Source organism: Mastacembelus armatus, chromosome 4, assembly GCF_900324485.2.
Source record: "Mastacembelus armatus chromosome 4, fMasArm1.2, whole genome shotgun sequence".
In the NCBI taxonomy this organism is placed as follows: Eukaryota; Metazoa; Chordata; class Actinopteri; order Synbranchiformes; family Mastacembelidae; genus Mastacembelus; species Mastacembelus armatus.
Genome location: NC_046636.1, coordinates 3,078,251 through 3,099,628, shown reverse-complemented (window position 1 = coordinate 3,099,628; position 21,378 = coordinate 3,078,251). Strand labels below are relative to the sequence as shown.

The following is a 21,378-nucleotide window of genomic DNA, read 5'->3' as shown; positions in this document are numbered from 1 at the left end:
TCATGTTATTAGCTGTAAAAATCAATCAGATATTACATATTAATAATAAATAACCACCTAAATAAAGTTTTAAAATAATTCATTTTATTACTTTATGATACATTTTCCATTTCCTAGCGATTGTTGATCAGTCTCATACTTTATGTATTGTGTTATAACATGCTTTTGCAATAATTCAATTGGTTCCCAGCCTTGCAGCAAAAAAGCATGCCCCAATAAAGTAAGAGTAATGTAGGTGCATGTCCGCTTGTGCAAAATGGGACTGACTGTAACTCCCCTTCTACTCTTGCTGAGTAAAACTTGGAGCCATTTGCTGTTCAATCTGGGTACGATGCCAAATACTGGCTCTGGCCCTCACCTGCTTCAGATGTTGAAACAACACGTCCTGAGCCATTGCACTTGTGCTTTGGGGCTCTGTGTTGTCTGAAAGTAGAACCATGTCAACCTTCCAAGTAGCAGTGTTTCCCAGAACAATGTGTCTGGCAGCAGGCAGAGCTACGTTTCCACTGACAGAGTGAAAGATGTAGCTAAAAAGGATGCCTTCAGGATTCACTTGGGAATGTTTGTTTGCTGCATGAATATACAAACTGGTGACAAATTAAAGGAGCGCCCTGAATAAATGAGTTGAGAAACATAACAAATGCAGATGCTTCCATACAGGGCACAAGAGCTACATGAATGGTTGGAAGAAAACGATGTGACTCATATATGCTACGCCAATTGCAAGCACCAGATCTGAACACAGTTTATCACCCGTGGGAGATTTTAGATTATGTGTTAAACAGCAGTCTCCACCATCGTCATGAAAATACTAAAATGAAAATCCTTAGGAAGAATAGCATCAATCCCTCTAATAGAGTTTTAGAGACTCTAGAAGTTACACAACTATTAATTTCTATATTAATATATTCTGAAGGAGTATTTAGGCAGTGAGAAGACATGAAAAAGCATGCCTGGAGGCCATAGTGAATTTCAGCAATAAGATAAACAAGTCACATCCACAGCATGTGTAAACATAACAAACTGCTTATTCTAGGAAAGCCTTTAAGTTCAATTAAATGTTCCATTAAATGCAGCTGTTAGTTATTCCAACACAGTCAGCACAATTATCTTGTACTCAATTATAGCACATTAATAATTCCCCCACCAACCGATCCATGTCATTTACATATGACATTTTTAGAATAACTTAATGTTTCCTCCCTTTTAGCAAAAAAATGCCCCATGAGGTCTTCAAAGTCGTGAAATCTACCAAAAGGCTTGTCTTTCTGGGGTTGATTCCTAATAGAGGAGGCTGACTAGGCACACATGCTCTGCTCCACTGGGTTCATTTTGCAGATGGTCTCATTGCTATGCATAGAAGCCATCTTTAGATTTGCATTTGGTCAATTTTCTCCTTTAAGTTGGACATCTGTCTGTGTTAGAAATTAATCTGTGGATCCCTGTGGAGGCTGCTCAGATTTTAATTAGTTGTGTTAACACATCAATAATAAAAAAGAATAATAGGAGCGAGTTACTGCTCCCACATTATTTTAGTTCTGCCTGCCTGTCCTACCTAAAATGATGTCTGTATTCAAAAAATGATTTCACTTAATCAGTTAAGTCATTTTTAACAGGAGACTGAAAGAGGCACTGGATGTATTTAGTACTGTAGTACTTACTGGATGTATACAGTACTAAATATGCAGTGCTACCAGTTTTTATTCCTCCTACTCTCTGTGTACCTCGTTTCCTTATTGACCTTGTAGTTGTCAAAAGTGGATGTCAAACGAAAGAAAAAAAAACTTTTCTGCCCACAGCGCTGGTTTCCTCTGAGCCAGATACTACAGTTGCTGTCATTAATCTAGCAAGGAGCTGTGGTTACTTTTACTGGACCCTTGGGAAAATATTAAAAGTAGACACCGTCATGGTGTTTGGCAATAATTCGCAAGTGACAGCGAAGGAGATGGATTTCCCTTCAGGTTGGCAGTTTATCTTTGCTGCCCATGGAGCCTGGATACACATGCTCTAAATCAAGCTTTTGTCAAGGATGTTTGAGCTGAGATTGTGAACAATCTAACCATGAGCTCAAAGAAGACAAGACATTGTACAGTTGTTTCTGTGTGTGTGTGTGTGTGTGTGTGTGTGTGTGTGTGTGTTTTGTCAGCACAAATCAAGTGTTATGGCTTTGATATGGTTACATCTTTTCAAAACTTGTTGGAAAAGTTGTTGTCTGTTTTACCAAACTTTTCTCACTTTTGAAACTTTTTTTTTTACCCAGCATCAGTGGACTGTGGAAAGTCTGTCCACTTATTCTGACTTATTCAGCAGGGATCTGCTGGAGCCTATCCCAGCTCTCTTTGGGTGAAAGGCAGGGGTCCACCCTGGACAGGTCCCCAGTCCATCACAGGGCCACATAGAGACAAACAACCTCACACACTCACACTCACTCCTATGGGCAATTTAGAGTCACCAATCAACCTGACATACATGTTTTTGGACTGTGGGAGGAAATCAATCAAACTGCTAAAAGAGACATGGGCCAGGTGCCCAAGATATAAAATGCACCAGGTCCTTTGCTATAAACCTGCATGAAAACAAAAATACAAAATTGAAGAACACTTCTACTAAAAGCTCAGACTGTCGGTCAAGCCTTTCTCTACGAGTTTAACAAGAGTAGCTCTTGAGTGAGGACACATCACAAACATATAATGTTCAAAACACACATCAATATCACAATACAAATAAAACCAAACAAAACTGAAGTGGCAGACTACTTATGGCAGAAGCACACTTGCTACTGGCAATGTCAGGAGGCTCCTTAAATAGGAGTACCAGTGGAGAGTGAAGATATCATTGGTGAAATGGTTGGAGGACCAGACCAACAGAAGGATGGAGGGCAGGGACTTTTGGGTGGAGTGGCAGCTTCGACGACCCCAGCTCCAACATTGATGATGACATAGTCACATGAGTGAAACTGAACACATACACAAGCACACCGACAAACAAGACAAACAACCTCCCTTTCCCTGGAAAAGTCAAGAGTTCAGTGGCCGTAACACGCTGATAGAGGCACTATTTGGCAATGCAACAGTCAGCCTTGGTCTCAGCAAGTACTTTATTATTGGTTCTGGTTTATTATTGGTTCCTAATGTGGGTAGGTCCTGGGTTTTCTGTCTCATCCATCCACTAACTCCTCCCAATGGTGATGCTGTACAGTACAAATTACATCAGCTAACTCTCCTACTTTTCGAGAGGTCACCTAAGCATAACACGCTACAGTTGGTCACAGATCCAGCATGCACGAACAACATATGGACAGATTAATGACAGCCTCAAGCACACATGACTTCTTTGCGACATGCTTTTTGTTTGTTGTGTTTTTGTACATGTTGGCCATACCATTGGTGTTTTGCCAGAATGTTGTGTAGAAAGCAGTAGCTTACTAAGGCTGTCATGTTCTTACATGGCATCATCTGATATTAGGTGCATTCATGCTACAGCCCTTCTCTAAAGTGAGCACATTAAAAAAGTAAGCCCACTTACTTTTTATACTTTAACTCTAAAATAGAGTGGTGGTGTGAGAGCAATCATCTCAGTTTGCATGAGATGAAGCAGAACGCTTTCCTAAAGGATGGCGACATTTTAAAAGCACAATTCCATCACAAGGCCCTTCACAGTGTGAAAATATAGTATAGTACCTGTGTTTTAAAGTGCTGTACAGGCTGGGTTTTACTAAATGTTACTTACTTTATCCAGTGCTCAAGACAAAAGCATATTAATTATAATATAATATGTGTACTATACATTCTTCACTCCGTTACTGTGTTAAACCTCTTTGTATAAAATTTACTGTAGTGCACCCTTTGATTAATTTTGACAGCAGAATATAACCTAATGGCTCTTGAAAATTGAAGCACTCCCTGTAAAAGTAGATGTTTTGTCTTGCATTCTTTATGTTTATGTATCCAAGTAAATCCACGAATTCAATCTCAACAGTTTTAAATTAGAATACGTGTAAATTTGGAGCTTGTGTTGGAGATGAAACCACAAAGAATGGGCCGTGAGCTTTAACAGATCACCCAACTGGTAATTAGAATAATAAACATATTGAGTGAAACTGTGGATCAGTTATTTACCTAAACAACCTCAGAATCTTTGTACCAGAGAATCATTTCCTCCTGGCACACAGGATGTGTTTTTATTAAAAACGGGGAGAGGACAGGTTCACTTCATTTGTTCATAAGTAAATACAAGCAAACAACAGATGCTTTACAAGAACCATTATCTAGTCTTCTACAGTCTGTTAGGTTTGCTGTCATTAAGTTCATATTTTCTAGGATTTTGCATGAGACACTCTTCATAAATTCCACATTCATACAAAATGTTTTACTATTTTTTTCCCCACACTGGATTTTTAAAGCACAGGTGATAATATGGGCTTCTGTTGCACTTTGTGTGAGAAGCTCAAGATGTGAATCACAGGAACAACAATTCACCAAATAACGAGATACTTTCTCAATATTCTGACTTAGCGACTCAAGATAACGAGATACTTTCTCAAGATTCTGACTTAGAGACTCAAGATAACGAGATACTTTCTCAAGATTCTGATTTAGAGACTCAAGATAACGAGATACTTTCTCAATATTCTGATTTAGCGACTGAAAATGAGATGTTTTCTCTATATTCTGACTTATTAACTCAAGATAATGAGATACTTTCTCAATATTCTGACTTAGAGACAAGATAATGAGATACTTTTTCAAGATTCTGACTGAGCGACTCAAGATAACGGGATAGTTTCTCAGGATTCTGACTTAGAGACTCAAGCTAACGAGATACTTTCTCAATATTCTGATTTAGCGACTGAAAATTAGATGTTTTCTCTATATTCTGACTTATTAACTCAAGATAACGAGATACTTTCTCAATATTCTGACTTAGAGACTCAAGATAATGAGATACTTTTTCAAGATTCTGACTGAGCGACTAAAGATAACGAGATACTTTCTCAGGATTCTGACTTAGCGACTCAAGATAATGAGATACTTTCTCAGGATTCTAACTTATTGACTCAAGATAACGAGATACTTTCTCAGGATTCTGACTTAGCGACTCAAGATAACGAGATACTTTCTCAGGATTCTAACTTATTGACTCAAGATAACGAGATACTTTCTCTATATTCTGACTTAGCGACTCAAGATAACGAGATACTTTCTCAATATTCTGACTTAGCGACTCAAGATAATGAGATACTTTCTCAAGATTCTGACTTAGAGACTCAAGATAACGAGATACTTTCTCAAGATTCTGATTTAGAGACTCAAGATAACGAGATACTTTCTCAATATTCTGATTTAGCGACTGAAAATGAGATGTTTTCTCTATATTCTGACTTATTAACTCAAGATAACGAGATACTTTCTCAAGATTCTGACTTAGCGACTCAAGATAACGAGATACTTTCTCAGGATTCTAACTTATTGACTCAAGATAACGAGATACTTTCTCAAGATTCTGACTTAGAGACTCAAGATAACGAGATACTTTCTCAAGATTCTGATTTAGAGACTCAAGATAACGAGATACTTTCTCAATATTCTGATTTAGCGACTGAAAATGAGATGTTTTCTCTATATTCTGACTTATTAACTCAAGATAACGAGATACTTTCTCAAGATTCTGACTTAAAGACTCAAGATAACGAGATACTTTTTCAAGATTCTGATTTAGAGACTCAAGATAACGAGATACTTTCTCAATATTCTGATTTAGCGACTGAAAATGAGATGTTTTCTCTATATTCTGACTTATTAACTCAAGATAATGAGATACTTTCTCAGGATTCTGACTTAGAGACAAGATAATGAGATACTTTTTCAAGATTCTGACTGAGCGACTCAAGATAACGGGATAGTTTCTCAAGATTCTGACTTAGCGACTCAAAATACCGAGATACTTTCTCAATATTCTGACTTAGCGACTCAAGATAACGAGATAGTTTCTCAGGATTCTGACTTAGAGACTCAAGCTAATGAGATACTTTCTCAATATTCTGATTTAGCGACTGAAAATTAGATGTTTTCTCTATATTCTGACTTATTAACTCAAGATAACGAGATACTTTCTCAATATTCTGACTTAGAGACTCAAGATAATGAGATACTTTTTCAAGATTCTGACTGAGCGACTAAAGATAACGAGATACTTTCTCAGGATTCTGACTTAGCGACTCAAGATAATGAGATACTTTCTCAGGATTCTGACTTATTGACTCAAGATAACGAGATACTTTCTCAGGATTCTGACTTAGCGACTCAAGATAACGAGATACTTTCTCAGGATTCTAACTTATTGATTCAAGATAACGAGATACTTTCTCTATATTCTGACTTAGTGACTCAAAATAACAAGATGCTTTCTCTATATTCTGACTTATGAACTCAAGATAACAAAATACTTTCTCAATATTCTGACTTAGCAACTCAAGCTAAATGTTTGATATTGACAATTCCTGGTCAGGGGAAGCTCCAACGGAATGTGCTCAATAGCCAATGAGAGCGAGCAGCCCGGAAAACCTCACCAACCGGATGTTGTGTACCTTTTCGTCTCACAAACATGGTAGCAAATCAAAACAAAATCAGTGTCAAAAGGCGCACTGCACACATGCTTGTTGAATTATGTCAACAACACAAGTGTGTTTTTAACATTACTACAATAGGGCCGAGAATGAAAAGGTGTGTGTAACGAAGTCACGTTTGATCCTGCGAGTTCTCGTTATTTTGAGTTGCTAAGTCAGAATATTGAGAAAGTATCTCATTATTTTGACTCAAGGGGTCGTTTTATTTTTTCTCCAAGTGGCAGAAATAGGCTTCCATACATCTCATTTCCTAGATAGGACCTGGAAAAATAAGGGACAGAGTTATCTACATGATCATCAACCAATATTTTTTTTTTTTCTTACAACACTGAAACAAATTGGTTGAACTTGTTCTTAGGATAATTTTCCTGGTGTTTATGCAGGTGTGTAAACTAAGGCTATGTTCACTTTACACATGATGGTATTATTCCTATTGGCATGTTTCTCACAATTCAGTCAGCTTTGTGTGTACATGTCAGGTTAGGACCTGCACAGTGTTTATATCAGAGCCAGATATGTCAATTACATACACTGAATGTAAAACGTCACACTAAAGTGTCATAAGCTCACAAGAGACACGTCCGATGGACCTGATTTCTAAATGGGCATTGAAGAGTGTAATGTGAATGCAGCATAAATGGCTCTAACTGATGCTTCAAACATACCAACTCATCACACAGCACTTATAAGCAGATCGTGTTTCCATCACTTCATATTGAACCATAGCTGTTATATTTGACTTAGATATAAATCCCTAAACAGGAAAAAGTTATTTTGTTATTGCTAATTATGTACACATAGCTGGTAAGAGACCAACTGTCAATTACACAAAAATGTTGTAATGGTCTGTGACATGTAGATAAAGTGGCCATATTTTCTATAGACAGGCTGGTAGATGACCCTCTGTCAGAGCCAAACCAACAACTTCTGCCAACTTGTTTGGCGCCTCACTTTATGTCACTGAACCGTTTCCTAGATTTGTACAAGAGCTCTCCTGGGAGTAGAGAAGCTCATGCTAACCAAATGTGCTTTCTCCCCTCAAGCTGCAGTAATTTAATATTCTACAACTCTCAGTAGCTTACTAGGGGTGTCATTTATACTTCCTTAGACATTTTACACCTCCCACACAGCCACATCAGCTCCTTCTGGGAAACATTTTTGTAGTGAAACCTGCTGTTCTTGCTGTCACTAAGTTGTCAGACAGCCATTGTGCAAATAGTACTCTTTTAAAGAGAATTAGAGGAGGTGTTTTGATGGGTCCAGATTGAAGTAATCACACATACTCACAATATATTCCCACTGTAGTTCCCCTTTCAACGCTGTCATGGTGCAGCAAAATTGCTAAAAACATAATTATGCTATTTGAGCTCATATTGCACACATTCAGCAGATCTTGTGTTCTTTGTTATGGATGTAGAAAAAATATATCAAAATAAGACTCAACATACCATATGTTGTATAATCATGTTCTGACAGTATGTAACCCACAGGTTACACACTTTTGGTCAATTTTAGCCATGATTCTGTTAAATTTACATTAGAAGGCTATAACCTCGAACGCACCACAGGCTCAATAAACGTGATAATCAAAGATAACAAAAACAGTATCACATACCTTATTGTAAAAGTCTGCACTGAGCGATTACATGACTCCTCAGGTGCATACGTAATTTAATAAAACATGCAATAGTATCACAATGAATTTTAGCAGGTTATGGACATTGTAAAGTACAAACAAAATACAGAGATGCATTTGACAGATGACTTCACAACTTACTCATAACGCTTTACTCCAGGGATCCTTATCACAATTCAATTTCCAGCACACTAGCTCACAAAGTCATTATCCTAAATACGATTTGCACAGTGGAGACGTCTAAATAATGTGTAATTTATTTTGTTTCTCAGAACAACAGATAGTTAAGAGAAAGGGAATTGTTAATCTTATTCTTCCTGACATTTAACCACATTCTTTTTTTCCCTCTTCCTTTTTTACATTATCGCTCTCTGTCTGTATATTTAATGCCATTAGTGAGTTTCTTTCTCAGTATGGATTATTGTTGTGTGCCTGTGTTTTCCTCCCTTTAGGTGACCGAAACAAGGACGGGCCCTCTCGGATGCAGTAACTATGACAACCTCGACTCTGTCAGCTCCGTTTTGGTTCAGAGCCCTGAAAACAAGATTCATTTGCAAGGTTGGCCATCCATAATTGAACTCCCACAATTTCTGATGGAATTGTCACAGTGTCTGTTCTCTGGCAAGCTTATAACTGCAGCACGAGTGTGTCAGAACGAATTTAGCTTCAATCACTCTTTTTACTTTTTTTCCATGGATGCTTGCAGAGTTCTGAAATGAATCACAGATAGTAATGATTCAGAACAAAAGGAGCAGAACTATGCAGTAAAAATAAAACTTTAAGTGAATCTCAGCATTTTGCTTGTGATGCCAAACATATTTCAAGCATGGCTAAAAAACAGTGAAAAAGAATGCCAGCCTTCAGTGATTTACAGATCTAGCGTACAACGCCACGTCTAAACACAAATTTTCTGCAGTATTTACAGTACTTACAGCTCCCTCTTCATTCATCCATGTGACATTTCCATGTTTTGTCCTGTTTTTGTCCTTGCCTCAGGCCTCCAAGCCATACTGCCAGAGCATCTGAGGGCCAGATTCGTGCAGGCAGCTCTGAGCTACATCGGCTGTAATGAGGAGGGCCAGTTTGTGTGCCGGGACAATGACTGCTGGTGCCAGTGTGCTGTGGACTACCCACAGTGTAATTGCCCTGAGGTGGATCTGAGGGCTATGGAAGCCAGTCTGCAGCAAATCCGACTTTCCTGGAACATGGCCAACCAGGACTTTGAAGAGTCAGGTGAGTGTTTTTTGTTTGTTTGTTCATTTTGTTTGTTCTGTTTTAAGTCTCATGTTTCACCTTGTTGTTAGACGAGTTCACGGGCAAAGAAAACAAAGACACAAATAAAAACAGGGGATGATTACATTTAATCCATGTAATGGAAATTCAGTGCAACAGAGAGGAGCAATTTTTAAACCAGCACCTTTTAAAATTTTATGAAAACAACAGAGAAGCAAAGCCACAATTTAATCTCTCTTGACTTTGATGGGTTGTAGTTAAAACACATCACAAAACGATTGGTAGAAATGAATATGTTAAATCTTCAATGCCTCAGTAAGCTTGAGCAATTTCTATAAAATAAATCTATTCTGTCATTTTGCAATGTTATTATTTATTGTGATATTGTGCAAATTCATCACCTAGAAATAAAATATTTGTTGGACAATCTGCTGTTTTAAATATTTCACAAATTAAGGTGCTTCATCACACTGATGGGGAAGTCTGATCAATTCAATCCTGCCATAAAGGATTCTTGCTTATTGACCAGCAACATTTCCCTCAGTGACCTAAAACAGTCAAAACAGAAATAGCATCAGAAAAGAGTTGACAAATCTGTCATCGTGGATTGGTAATGTTCTTATTCGCACGTAAACAAAAACCTTTTTCTGCAACAAATTTGAAAACATGCACAAAAATTGCAGTCATGCAAATGTCAGAGTCCAGAAAATGAAAGGGCAGCATTTACTTGAATGTGTCAAATGAGGGTTTTTTGATCCTGTACTCTGCTAACAGCCTATGAGGTAACCTTGTAATACTTTACCATGCAGTTAAATATGTTTTTATTAGCTAACCCATTAACATGAGAGAAACCAGGCAGATCTGCCATGAGCTCAGTGTTGCGATCAAGTATGAGCGTAAGCATTTCCACAAACTTTTAAAAACACCTTTTGCACAGTGTTTTAATTAATTAGCAGGCAACTTATCCCACTCACATGCTGACCATTATCACAAATGTCGCACCCCACACAGTTGTGCATCATATATCTTAGTATGTGTTTCAACGTGGCTCTGTTTCTGTGTCCCCCGGCTATTAAACTGTGAGCAGCATCCACAGGCTCTGGGGCATCTGGCTGTTTCAGTCATTTCCAGCCCTGCCTTAAGCTGTGCACCTTGCTGGCTGAGAGTGTTATTACTGGCTACATGCTTCTCTACCAGGGGCAACTTGATTAGCGCACAGCTGGTAATAACTTAAGCAGCAAGGTGCCCTGAGAACTGCAGTTGTAGTGCTGTATTAAATAAAGAAAAATAAGTAAGTTCCTTTGAAGCCCCTGGGGATCCACTTGTATATTTGATCTAATGGAGAACAACCAACATCAGTAGCAGAGTTTAATAATCATGACTTTGATTGTTAAATGAGGTTTCCACAGTCAGCTGATGGCAGGCATGATTTGCTTCGACCTTCCGCTGGGTGTGATGTGCTTAAATTAGGAAACCATATTATACATATATCAGATCAGTAACTTTATCCACTGCTTTGGGCACATGAAGTGGCCTGATGATCATCAGTTTTAAAAAAGACAAATAAAAGTCATTTCCATAATGGGCTTTTAAAACTGTGTGAAATTCTAAAATCCATTGAGATTCAGGGTACAAGTCAGGGGGTACAATAGGTACTGATCCAAGAGGTCTTAGCCTAAACAAATTTCATTATTTTTGCATTAATTTGAATATTTGCGTAAAATTAACCCAGTTACTGACACATCATTTAGTAATGGTATCCTCATAAATTAGCAGTTTATCAGGATTCTGCCAAATAACTGATGATACATGGCCTGTGACCATTACCCTCCAACCCCTTCATCTTATTTAATAATGTTCACACAGTATCTGTACTGGCAGTGCCTTCTATTTTTAAAATCATATAAAAGGGAAGTGCTGTTAACTTCTTGGGTTCAGTGGCTGACAAGATAATAATGGTAGAGAGTGAGTTTCCAGGGACGGAGTATCATTGTGCTGGAAATGATCAAGTTCAGCAGCAACTTGCAGTTTCCACCTTCCCCAGGAAACTGCCCAATATGAACAAGTTTAATTACTGTTTTGTGTACTGCCTTTGATTAATCATTCTTATTCGTTTAATTGATTTGGCCTTACTCCATCAATAAGTCTCTAAACATACAAGTCCTCTCTAAATAATGACTTTAGGATTAAAACACATTTTTGCAGTTAACTTGATTTGGGTTCGTGATGTTTTGTTTGTTTTACTGCAGGTGATGTAATGTTTAAGTTTTCTTTACCGGCCTGCTGTTGTTGTAGACTTGGCATGGCTGTTTTGCATCATCTAATTGGATCACTTAATGACTGACAGTCTGCAGCTGTGAGATGTTGGTGGGTGGGGTCAACCATATAAATACAGGTGAATAAACCAAAGACACCACAGCTCATTAGATAAAGTCTGAGGACAAGATGTCAGCAGTTTTTGTTTTTTTGTTTTTTTTGTGAGTGGGAACCGTTTTTGCTTCTGTTGAGCATAAAATTGTTGACACACAGTTTTTCAGTGGCAGTGATCATCTCATGCATTTCATACACCAATAAAGATAAACCACAGCTCTGCCTATTTAAAATAGTTACAACCCTGATGAAGCATTTCTCAAAGCACTTATACAGACTACGTTATATCATTTTTTAATGTGGTAATAATCTTCTAATCAATGTTTTCTCTTTCTTTATCCTTTTTTTAATTTCTTTTGTTTTTATTGGTTTTATTATAAAATTACAAAATAGGTATTAATAAAAAAGAAAATGCAAAATAAAACAATAAGTGGAGTACAAAACAAAAAACAACAAGTCAAGGCAATATTTTTTATTTTTGTTATTGTCAGCAAATCCCATGAATCAACAATCTACCAACCTAATAATAGATATCAAGATCTGATCTTATTTTATTAGTCATTCCCATAGAGCTCCATCACTGTCCAAAAGCTGTTGTAAATGCATTGGTCTACCATTGTGTTCTTTCATTAATGAACAAGACACTGTTGTTTATTTTGAATTGACCATACATTCATAATGTTACCCATTTGGCTGAAAATAGTCCCATACTGCTCCGCTGTTCAAAATAAAAGTATACATGCATGACTGATTTCTTTTAAATTTACATCTTTAGTAGAAACACATGGGACAAACAGGCTAGGAAAGAAGTTTTGAGAAAAAGATAAAAATATAACATAAGATACTTTCCTTTTGAAATATCTTATATAATATAATACAAATGAATTTGTCAAATGGCAACAAACTTTATTAATGAGAAATTAAATGAACAAAGCAGGAATCTGCACTGTCTCCTCAGGAGAACATCTCTTATTAAAATATATAAGCCACATAGTAAGAACCTCCAAATACTCTTTAATATATTTTTATTACATGTTTAATCAACTTATTCATTTCACAGAGACATGAGGTAGACCTTTTCCAATCACCAGGGATGCCATTGACACTTAATTGATTTTCTAATCAGATGCTGTGTTATGAAGATAATGTAACTAATTATAAACAATAGTGTGGTCATTTTCTCATCAGTGTTGCACATTCATCAATGTTTCTTTCCACATATAATTAATCGTAATTCTAATGATAATGATATTATTATTGAATATCTTGGAAACACTGTCTGCTCTGTGTAGAGCACGCTGCATCTCTGAAGGCCTGACAGATATGAGCCTCTGTGCACCATTTTCTCACTGGCAGACCTGCAGTATCAGCCTGGGAAAAGCTGCCTGCTGTTAATTAGTCAATGAAGAAAAACTTAACCCTGTATTTAGCACTGCCTTTTGCCATTAGCATATGCGTCAAACAGTAGTGCTTCCAGTTTGCCCTGTGGCTGCTGAGCCCATGTGGCCTCTGCAAAGTGATTTCTCTCATTTGGTCTGAGAAATTAGTGGAGTCAGAATAAAGTGAGAGAGTTAGCTCATAGAAGAAAGAGATAGTTTCACTCTTGTCTTGCATCTCTCCCTGCCTTCCAGATGAGTTTCAGAACTTTGTTCGACGGCTTCCGACGTTCTACGCACTGAACACGTCTGCTATCCAGTATTTCTGGAAGATGGAGCCATCCATTCACCAGCGCTACAAACAGCTGGAACTCAGCACCCAGCAGCTCCTGAGCAAAGCACGACGCATCATCAACAAGATCTTCACCCTTAGCAAGAGGTGTCGAACTCAGCCTAAAATTATTATGCTGCGGGAGAGGTGAGAAACTGATAAGAATTCCTGCTGACCTTTCAGTTAGCATGGACGTGGTAGAGTGTGTGTGTGTGTGTGTGTGTGTGTGTGTGTGTGTGTTCGTGCAAGCCTGGGTGTGGTTGTGCACATCTGAAAATAAGCAGAAATTCCAAAGCCTGCAGCCACATCACAAGTCCTTTCAAGCAAGCTGTGAACGGCAGTGTTCATTTATTTTCCCCAGCCCACTCTGTGAGCAGCGCTTTGTTATCCCCTGAAATAGGCATTATGCTAATAATACACACAATATATTGGTGCTTTGATATTCAACTGAGGTCTTACTGAAGTGAGCTATAGTGTCACACCTGATGACTTGGCTGCACTCCCAGCCCAGGTCTCCTTTACATCCAGGAAATCAAAGCTATCCTCCTGTGAAATTAAAGTGTGCTGTGTTTTAAAGGAATATGCTAAGTTTGGGAGATTTTCCTGTTGGTTAAGTAGGCTGTGATGGAACCATAGATAAAAAAAAAATGTATGGTTCTTCACTAGATTATTCATTCTATTGCTGTTTCTCATACAAGAATTCAGTCATATCATCTGCAGACTCGATGCTTACGACAAAGAAATGCGATTATGCCAGTACAGGTGATGAAGCCAGGTTTATGTCAGAAGCTATTTCAGGTAAAAAGCCAAATATTTATCCCCTGCAATGTGATTCCCAGCTGCAGTAACAGACTCCTGTCACCCACCACCTTCACTTCCAACCAATAAAAGGATATAATCCCTTTTAATATAAATAGTACATTGTTTGCTATATCATCAATGTACAAATTGACTGCATGTTATTTTCTTGTCAGACATTTTTTTTATCTTCGCCCATTTAACATAGCAAATAGCAAGCCTGCTATTGTTTGGTCTTATGTAATTCTTAGGCATTCCTGTGAAAAGGCACAAACAACCTGGGAAGGACATAGAAATATAAACAGCTATTGCACTTCATCCTTGCAGACTGACCAATGTGCAAGAGAAAAAACTGCATTTGAAATTTATGGTCTGGGGAAAACTAGGTGTAATCTGCAACAGTGTTTTATCAGAGGCGTGAGGAGGGAGAGACATTATAGTCAGTCACATTGAGTGAGGAAGAGAAATGCTAATTAAAAGAAGACACATTACACTTTAGTGGCGCTCTCAGTTCAGCACCACAAAACAAGACAAAAGAGCAGCAATGCAGCAACATGTTATTTTTCACATGACTGCCTGGTTTTCCTGACTTTTAAAAGGCCCACAGCTCCACTCCAGTGCAATACGACTGAAACAGCCAGTAACAGCCATTAACCAAGCCAATATTTGTTTTATATATTTCAAAGGGGTTTTAACAGTTTTGTCTGTTTTCATATAGTTTCCCTTTTACATTCATGATCAAGGAGCCTTCTCGTTAACCAAACAGCAAAAGTATAAAAAAAATGATATATATATATATATATGTATATATATATACACATATATAAGAGTTGCAGGGTGTAATGGCAGGTTTTCATAACCAAGGCACATACACATGTGCGACACAGTGCACTAATATTCAGTATTTCTAAACACTTCAGTTGGACAGTATCTGACTAATACAGAGGATGCACACAATATATGCTATTATGATATAGAGTGGGAGTGATGAAAGTAAATACTTAAACTGGATATTAGGCATCCCGCTGTGATATAACCTGATGGTCTCAAAAGATCTGAGGAAAAGTCTGGTTATTATTTATGGGCTTTAAAGGGAGGTAGTTAGAATAAAATATAAGCTGAAATATTGCATCTAGTATATCAAAATCTTTTAATTTGGGAATATCATTTATGTATTTATTTATTTTTTTGCATTTAAAAATGCTTATCCATTAGTAATGTACAAAGCTCAGTAAAAATTCAACACTATTGTTTTTCTACACTAAAAAAACAAAACACACACACATTGATTTCCTCTGTTCCACAGCAGCTTTCCATACTCTTATGTGTGTAATGACCTAGTTCATGGAAGATTTTTTTTTTGTTTCCTTTTCACAAAAGAGAATATTCATGCATCTCTGTACCCATTATTCATGTACTGAAGCATCATGGTCTTTGACAGATGAAGTAAATATCATATGCTTTGTAATTTAATTGTGAAAATCCATTTTGGAGTTTCTTTTGTGACTCTCTAGTACATTGGAGACAAGGGCAGGATGTTTTCTGGGTTTTGAGCTGCACAGTCTGTGAATGCATGAGGTGTCAGGATAGTAGTGACGGAGCTGAGCAGATATTTTGAATAAATATCACTCCTAATGGATAAAATGTGGTTCGTTTTCTGCGGAAAACAAAGTTTGGCTCAATGGTGAAAATTGAATCTGTGGCAGAAGGAAAAAGTTGGCGTGTGGCATTGATCAGTGTGAAATGAGCTGACAGACAATGAACAGATTGCAGAGTGAACGCCCAGCTTCTCTTTGGCCCACACTGCACACTGTGCCTCCATGACAGTTTACATGTCCTGCTGACACAACGCATTTTATGATGGCGGGACAGCTTCCTGCCTCTTGCTGTGCACAGCCTCCACTCTGGAGGTGAGATATGCACAACTGACTCTGACTGATGAGCTTCAGAGAAGCTGGCTACTGTTATTACATTATAACGACTGTCTTTTGATAAAATATCACCAGAATTTAAATTTGATCATTTTATAAAATGCCTTTTGCTCCTTTCCTCTTCCCTCGATGTCACACTCTGCTACACTCACTGACTCTGATGGTGAAATATTATAGTGGGATGGCCATTTGCTGGTTCAAAGCACTTGTGAAAAAACTGATTTGGAACTGACACACTACAGCCGAAGTTTTCAGGCTTAAGATATATGTCATGTGTTAAAGTGACCAGAAGTGGGACAAATGCCGCAGTTAGAGATAGTGGGTCTTTTGTAATTAGCCCTGTACATGTTTACTTAACTATATTGGAATAAAAAGTGTTCGTAACATTTTCTCCAGACAGCAGCAGAACATACCATCACACTAGCTGCATAGTGATACTTTCCAGGAGCTGCAGTTCCAACATATTTAAATCCACAGCATCAGATCAAACAAAAGAACTTAAATTGTATGAGAGATTTTTAAAAATACTTTCCTGAGCAGAGTGGTTGAATGTGGCAGCTTTTATATTTAATAACTGAGATTCATTGGGTTGTTTGCTAAAAAGAGCTTTTAATTTTATTGCAAATTATTCTCATCTGTTCTTCTTAGGCCATAGCACCGTAGCACCCCTGTATCATTAAATCACATGTTGGGTAAAGTGAAAATCAGAAATACTCTAAACATGGTTCATGAAGTTGTGGAAAGAAACTTGGTTGACTTTTAATAACTTTACAATCATGTTTGTCATTAAAGCTGAAATTGGCAGGTACGTGTCATGCACCTACTGTGCAGCCCTGCTATGACTTAGTCAAATGGGCAAATGTTATTTTTTTCCTTCAAGACATGTGTTTCAATGTAAATTACTTATACATGCCGAATAGTTTTACCTAAATTAATTTGGTAGCTCCACATGACCACAATAACAAAACTGCTAAGTCTGCTAGAGAACAAACGTGGGTTCAGAAATGTGCCAGATGTGGAAGAGAGAAAATAAAAGACTGATTTATAACATTATATTCTTGTCATGCAATCCATCTGCTCCTTTCTTCACAAACAAGTGCAGGAATTTTGATTTAACATTAGAGTAACACTCTGGACTGAATCATTTATGAGAAACACAGACTTATCTATTTTAAAATCAGATTCTGTGTGGTTCTTATTTATGCTGTTAAACAGCGTTCCTGAAGACGTATTTCCTGTATCAGCTTTTAACTAGAAGTGACAGGGTTTTTACATAAACTATTCTGACAGAGTTAGAGCAAAAATGTGTATCAGCCTTTTTATTCCTAAAATGTCAAATCACAAGCTGCCATGAAATACATGCTAAGGTTCAAGTGTGGTTTCATATAATGTGTATAAACCTCTTAAACTTTTTTTTTTGTCTCATATTTTATATATTAGACATTTTTCAAGTGCTTTACAAATGAATAGCTTTTGTTATGCTCCACATTTACACGTAAAAATGTACAACTTTATTTTATAAATGTATTTATTTCCTAATTAAATCTGACACACTGCTCTTTTGCTGTTCCAGGCCCTTCAGCTACTGGCTTAAGTACATCCTCTCAATCATGTACTGCAGTGAGAACAACCACCTGGGCTCTTACCTGGAGGAGACCCGGAGCTGCTCCTGCCCCTACGAGCACCCTCCCTGCCAGGGTGTGATCCCCTGCACGGTGGGTGAGGGCACCTCCTGTGCCTCCTGCTCCTACGAGAACCGCTCCCGCTGCGCCACGTGCAACCAGGGTTACATGCTGAGTCAGGGCGTCTGCCGCAACGAAGTGCCCGACTCCACTGACCACTACATCGGCTTTGAGACTGACCTGCAGGACCTGGAGCTGCGCTTCCTTTTGCAGAAACGTGACAACCGCATCAGCATCCACGGGATTTTTGTCAGCAACGATGTCAGGCTGAATAACTGGTTCGACCCATCATGGAGGAAGAGGATGCTGCTGACGCTGAAAAGTAATAAATACAAGTCAAACCATGTCCACATGCTCCTGGGGATGTCTCTACAGATCTGCCTTACCAAGAACAGCACTCTAGATCCCATGTTGTCGGTCTATATCAATCCATTTGGGGGGAGCCACTCGGAAAGTTGGATCATGCCCATCGACCAGAACAACTATCCAGACTGGGAGAGGACTAAATTAGACCTTCCCTATGACTGTTATAACTGGACTTTGACTTTGGGCAACAAGTGGAAAACATTTTTTGAGACGGTCCACTTTTACCTACGGAGCCGGATCAGAGGGCCCTCGAGTAACGGGAACGGAACTGTATATTATGAGCCATTGGAGTACCTGGAACCGGGGCGAAATCTGGGCTACATGAAGATCAACAACATCCAGGTATATGGCTATAGTATGCACTTCGACCCAGAAGCGATCCAGGATTTGATTTTACAGCTCGACTACCCATATACTCAGGGATCGCAGGACTCAGCCCTGCTGCAGCTACTGGAGATCCGTGATCGGGTCAACAGGCTTTCCCCACCTGGAGCTCAGCCTCTGGACCTCTTCTCTTGTCTGCTGCGGCACCGACTCAAACTGTCGACCACAGACGTTGCCAGGATCCAGGCAGCGCTGCAGACTTTCAGTGCCAAGCAGCCCAACTCAATGGAATATGAAACAACCAAATTATGTAGCTAATAAGTGGGCAGGTGGCCAGGTGCACAGATGGTAGAGCCGTTAACACACAGCCCTGGTGGTGGTAAAAAGCAATTCTGGAGCCGTGCAAGGGACGTTTGGGGGACATTTTTGTTGTCGTCATGGATCTCAAGAGTGCATTTGAGATTCTCATGTCAGCTTTTCATATAAATTTGTACAACATCGTAGATTTAAAGAGGATTTCACCAAACTTGCCTCATAGATTTTTTTTTTCCCCCCTCTCCTGATGAATATAACTGACAGATATAAATCTAAAACTCTGCCATCACTGATGTGTTGCCAATGTGCTGACGTTTGTAGATTACACAAATTTCAATCATTCACGTTAGTAAACAAAAGCTTTTGCTGATGTATTACCCAAGCAATGTAATCATCTCACAGATACATTTAAACACCAGCATGTTTTTGTTGTTTTCTCATCACATTTATTTTAACTACTTGTTTAAATATCATGGCCCTCTCTGTTAACCTTGGACATAATACAACAGCATTTTTTTCACTCTACTTCAAAATTTTGTAAAAAAAAAAAAAAAAAAAAAGGATAATTAAATAAACAAAGTGATTAAATAGATGCTGTATTAGCCCAGGTTTGCTCAGAAAAATTGACACCATGATCACAATATATGTTACATGTGCTTTTATTTTTATAATGCTGTTGTTTGTGAAACAAAAGTTACAAAAACAGTCTATAAGATGTATAATACAATTTGTTAATACACTAAATAAAATTTTTATGTGTGGTCTATAGAAAGTGTATGTTTTATGTATATGATTTATGGTTTAGAACCAATTCACCTTAATGATGATTCACCTTTAGAACTATTGACTTTTTGGGAACTTACCAAAATCCACAGTTGGTGAAAGAAGCAAAGAGATTTTTGGAGCTGGACTCAGAAAGTGAAAGTCCTCTCCACAGCAGCCTCACCAGCCCTCCCTGCTTTTTGTGCAGTACAAGGATGTAACGTTTCCCAGGCTGCAAAGAAGGTGCAAATAAACATAATTCACACAGCAGCTGTTACCTTCCTAATACTTGGCAACGCTATTTAGCAATATATGAATATAATTTCTATGACGCAGAGCTGATTAAAGTTTGACACATCAGATGGCTGGAGCATCTCCACAAGACTTATTTATATATATATATATACATATATTTTATTTGTTTAAATATTTAAACCAAGAAAAATAAGACATGTTCAAAGCAGAAAGATAAACACAGATGAGTACAAATGCAGCCATTCAGACAGCTGCATTAAAAAACAATTTCTTTCTGGAAGTTTTTAGTGATTGGTGAATATTAAGGGCTATTTTACTCATTTGAAAAATAACATCTCTAAATGAGACTTTGTAGTATACATTTTTAATAAACCACATTGCACAGAAAAAAAATATATATATATATATATCTCTTGAGGGAGGCTTTGCTGTAATTTTCTTGGCTATGGTAAGACGTCTGGTAGCCCAACCAAAACATAACTGAGTTACGGAAGATTAACTAGTAGCTGGTATTTTACATATAAAAAATATCTTTATCTGGCTCATTAAATACTCAATAATCTCTAACACATCAATCCAGTATAAGAAACCTCTGTACATACAGATATGCCACAAGCGCCCTGTCTTGTGATGTGAATACTATATATAGTACATGCTATAATGTGTGTATGATTTAAGTTTCTTCTGATCATGTCTGGCTGATACACACTGATGCATATGGTGCTCTGTAGTAACAGGAGGAGAAGCTTCGGAGCTTTAGATCTCGTCTGGATTTGTGCTGATGGATGGCTGCTGGAGGCAGTGGGGAAAAGACAGCATCAAAGACCATTATCTCAGGTGGTTCTCCCACTGGTTTGTAGTCGGCTCTAATGTGAAATAAAAGCATCACACTCTGAGTCCCTGAAGTGCTTTGTGCTATATGCATAGTAAAGTGGCCCCAACTGCACCATGCACAACCATTCACTTACTCACTTTCTGATGTTTAACCATTTCATACGATGAAACCAGTCAATGTGGAAATGCAGGTTTAGAGAGTACTCACCACCAGACATTTAGTCAGCAGTCATGGTTTCTGGCAGAGATGTCAGATAAATGCAAAGGCCCCCTCCTAGTAAAATGAAAGGATGGATTAAATGGAAATTACAAACAGATTTTGAAACACTTAAAGAACAGCTAAAAACAAACTTTTAACATATTTGTCACCTTTAAAATGTACTTTTGTATTTAGTAAACAAAAAGTCAATGTGATAAAATACTGAACGTACAAATTCTCTTTATGAATGCGTCCATGGTACATGGTCGACTGCAGAACCCTGCATCCCAGAACAAAAGTAGAACATGATTGATGTATGGAAATTACATTGTTGAAAAACA

At 37.9% G+C, this 21,378-nt stretch overlaps 1 protein-coding gene across 2 annotated transcripts in view; it reads left to right on the top strand.

Annotated features, from left to right (window-relative positions):
• brinp3a.1 (bone morphogenetic protein/retinoic acid inducible neural-specific 3a, tandem duplicate 1) overlaps positions 1-19,529 on the top strand; it is a 45,109-nt gene extending 25,580 nt beyond the window's left edge. For both annotated transcript variants that reach the window (XM_026323494.1, XM_026323493.1), the window contains exons 5-8: positions 8,714-8,819; positions 9,258-9,494; positions 13,496-13,718; positions 17,874-19,529. In XM_026323494.1, coding sequence (XP_026179279.1) covers positions 8,714-8,819; positions 9,258-9,494; positions 13,496-13,718; positions 17,874-18,990 — 1,683 coding nt within the window. In that variant the 3' untranslated portion in view covers positions 18,991-19,529. The remainder of the gene's footprint in view (positions 1-8,713; positions 8,820-9,257; positions 9,495-13,495; positions 13,719-17,873) is intronic.
• The last annotated feature ends 1,849 nt before the right edge of the window (positions 19,530-21,378 follow it).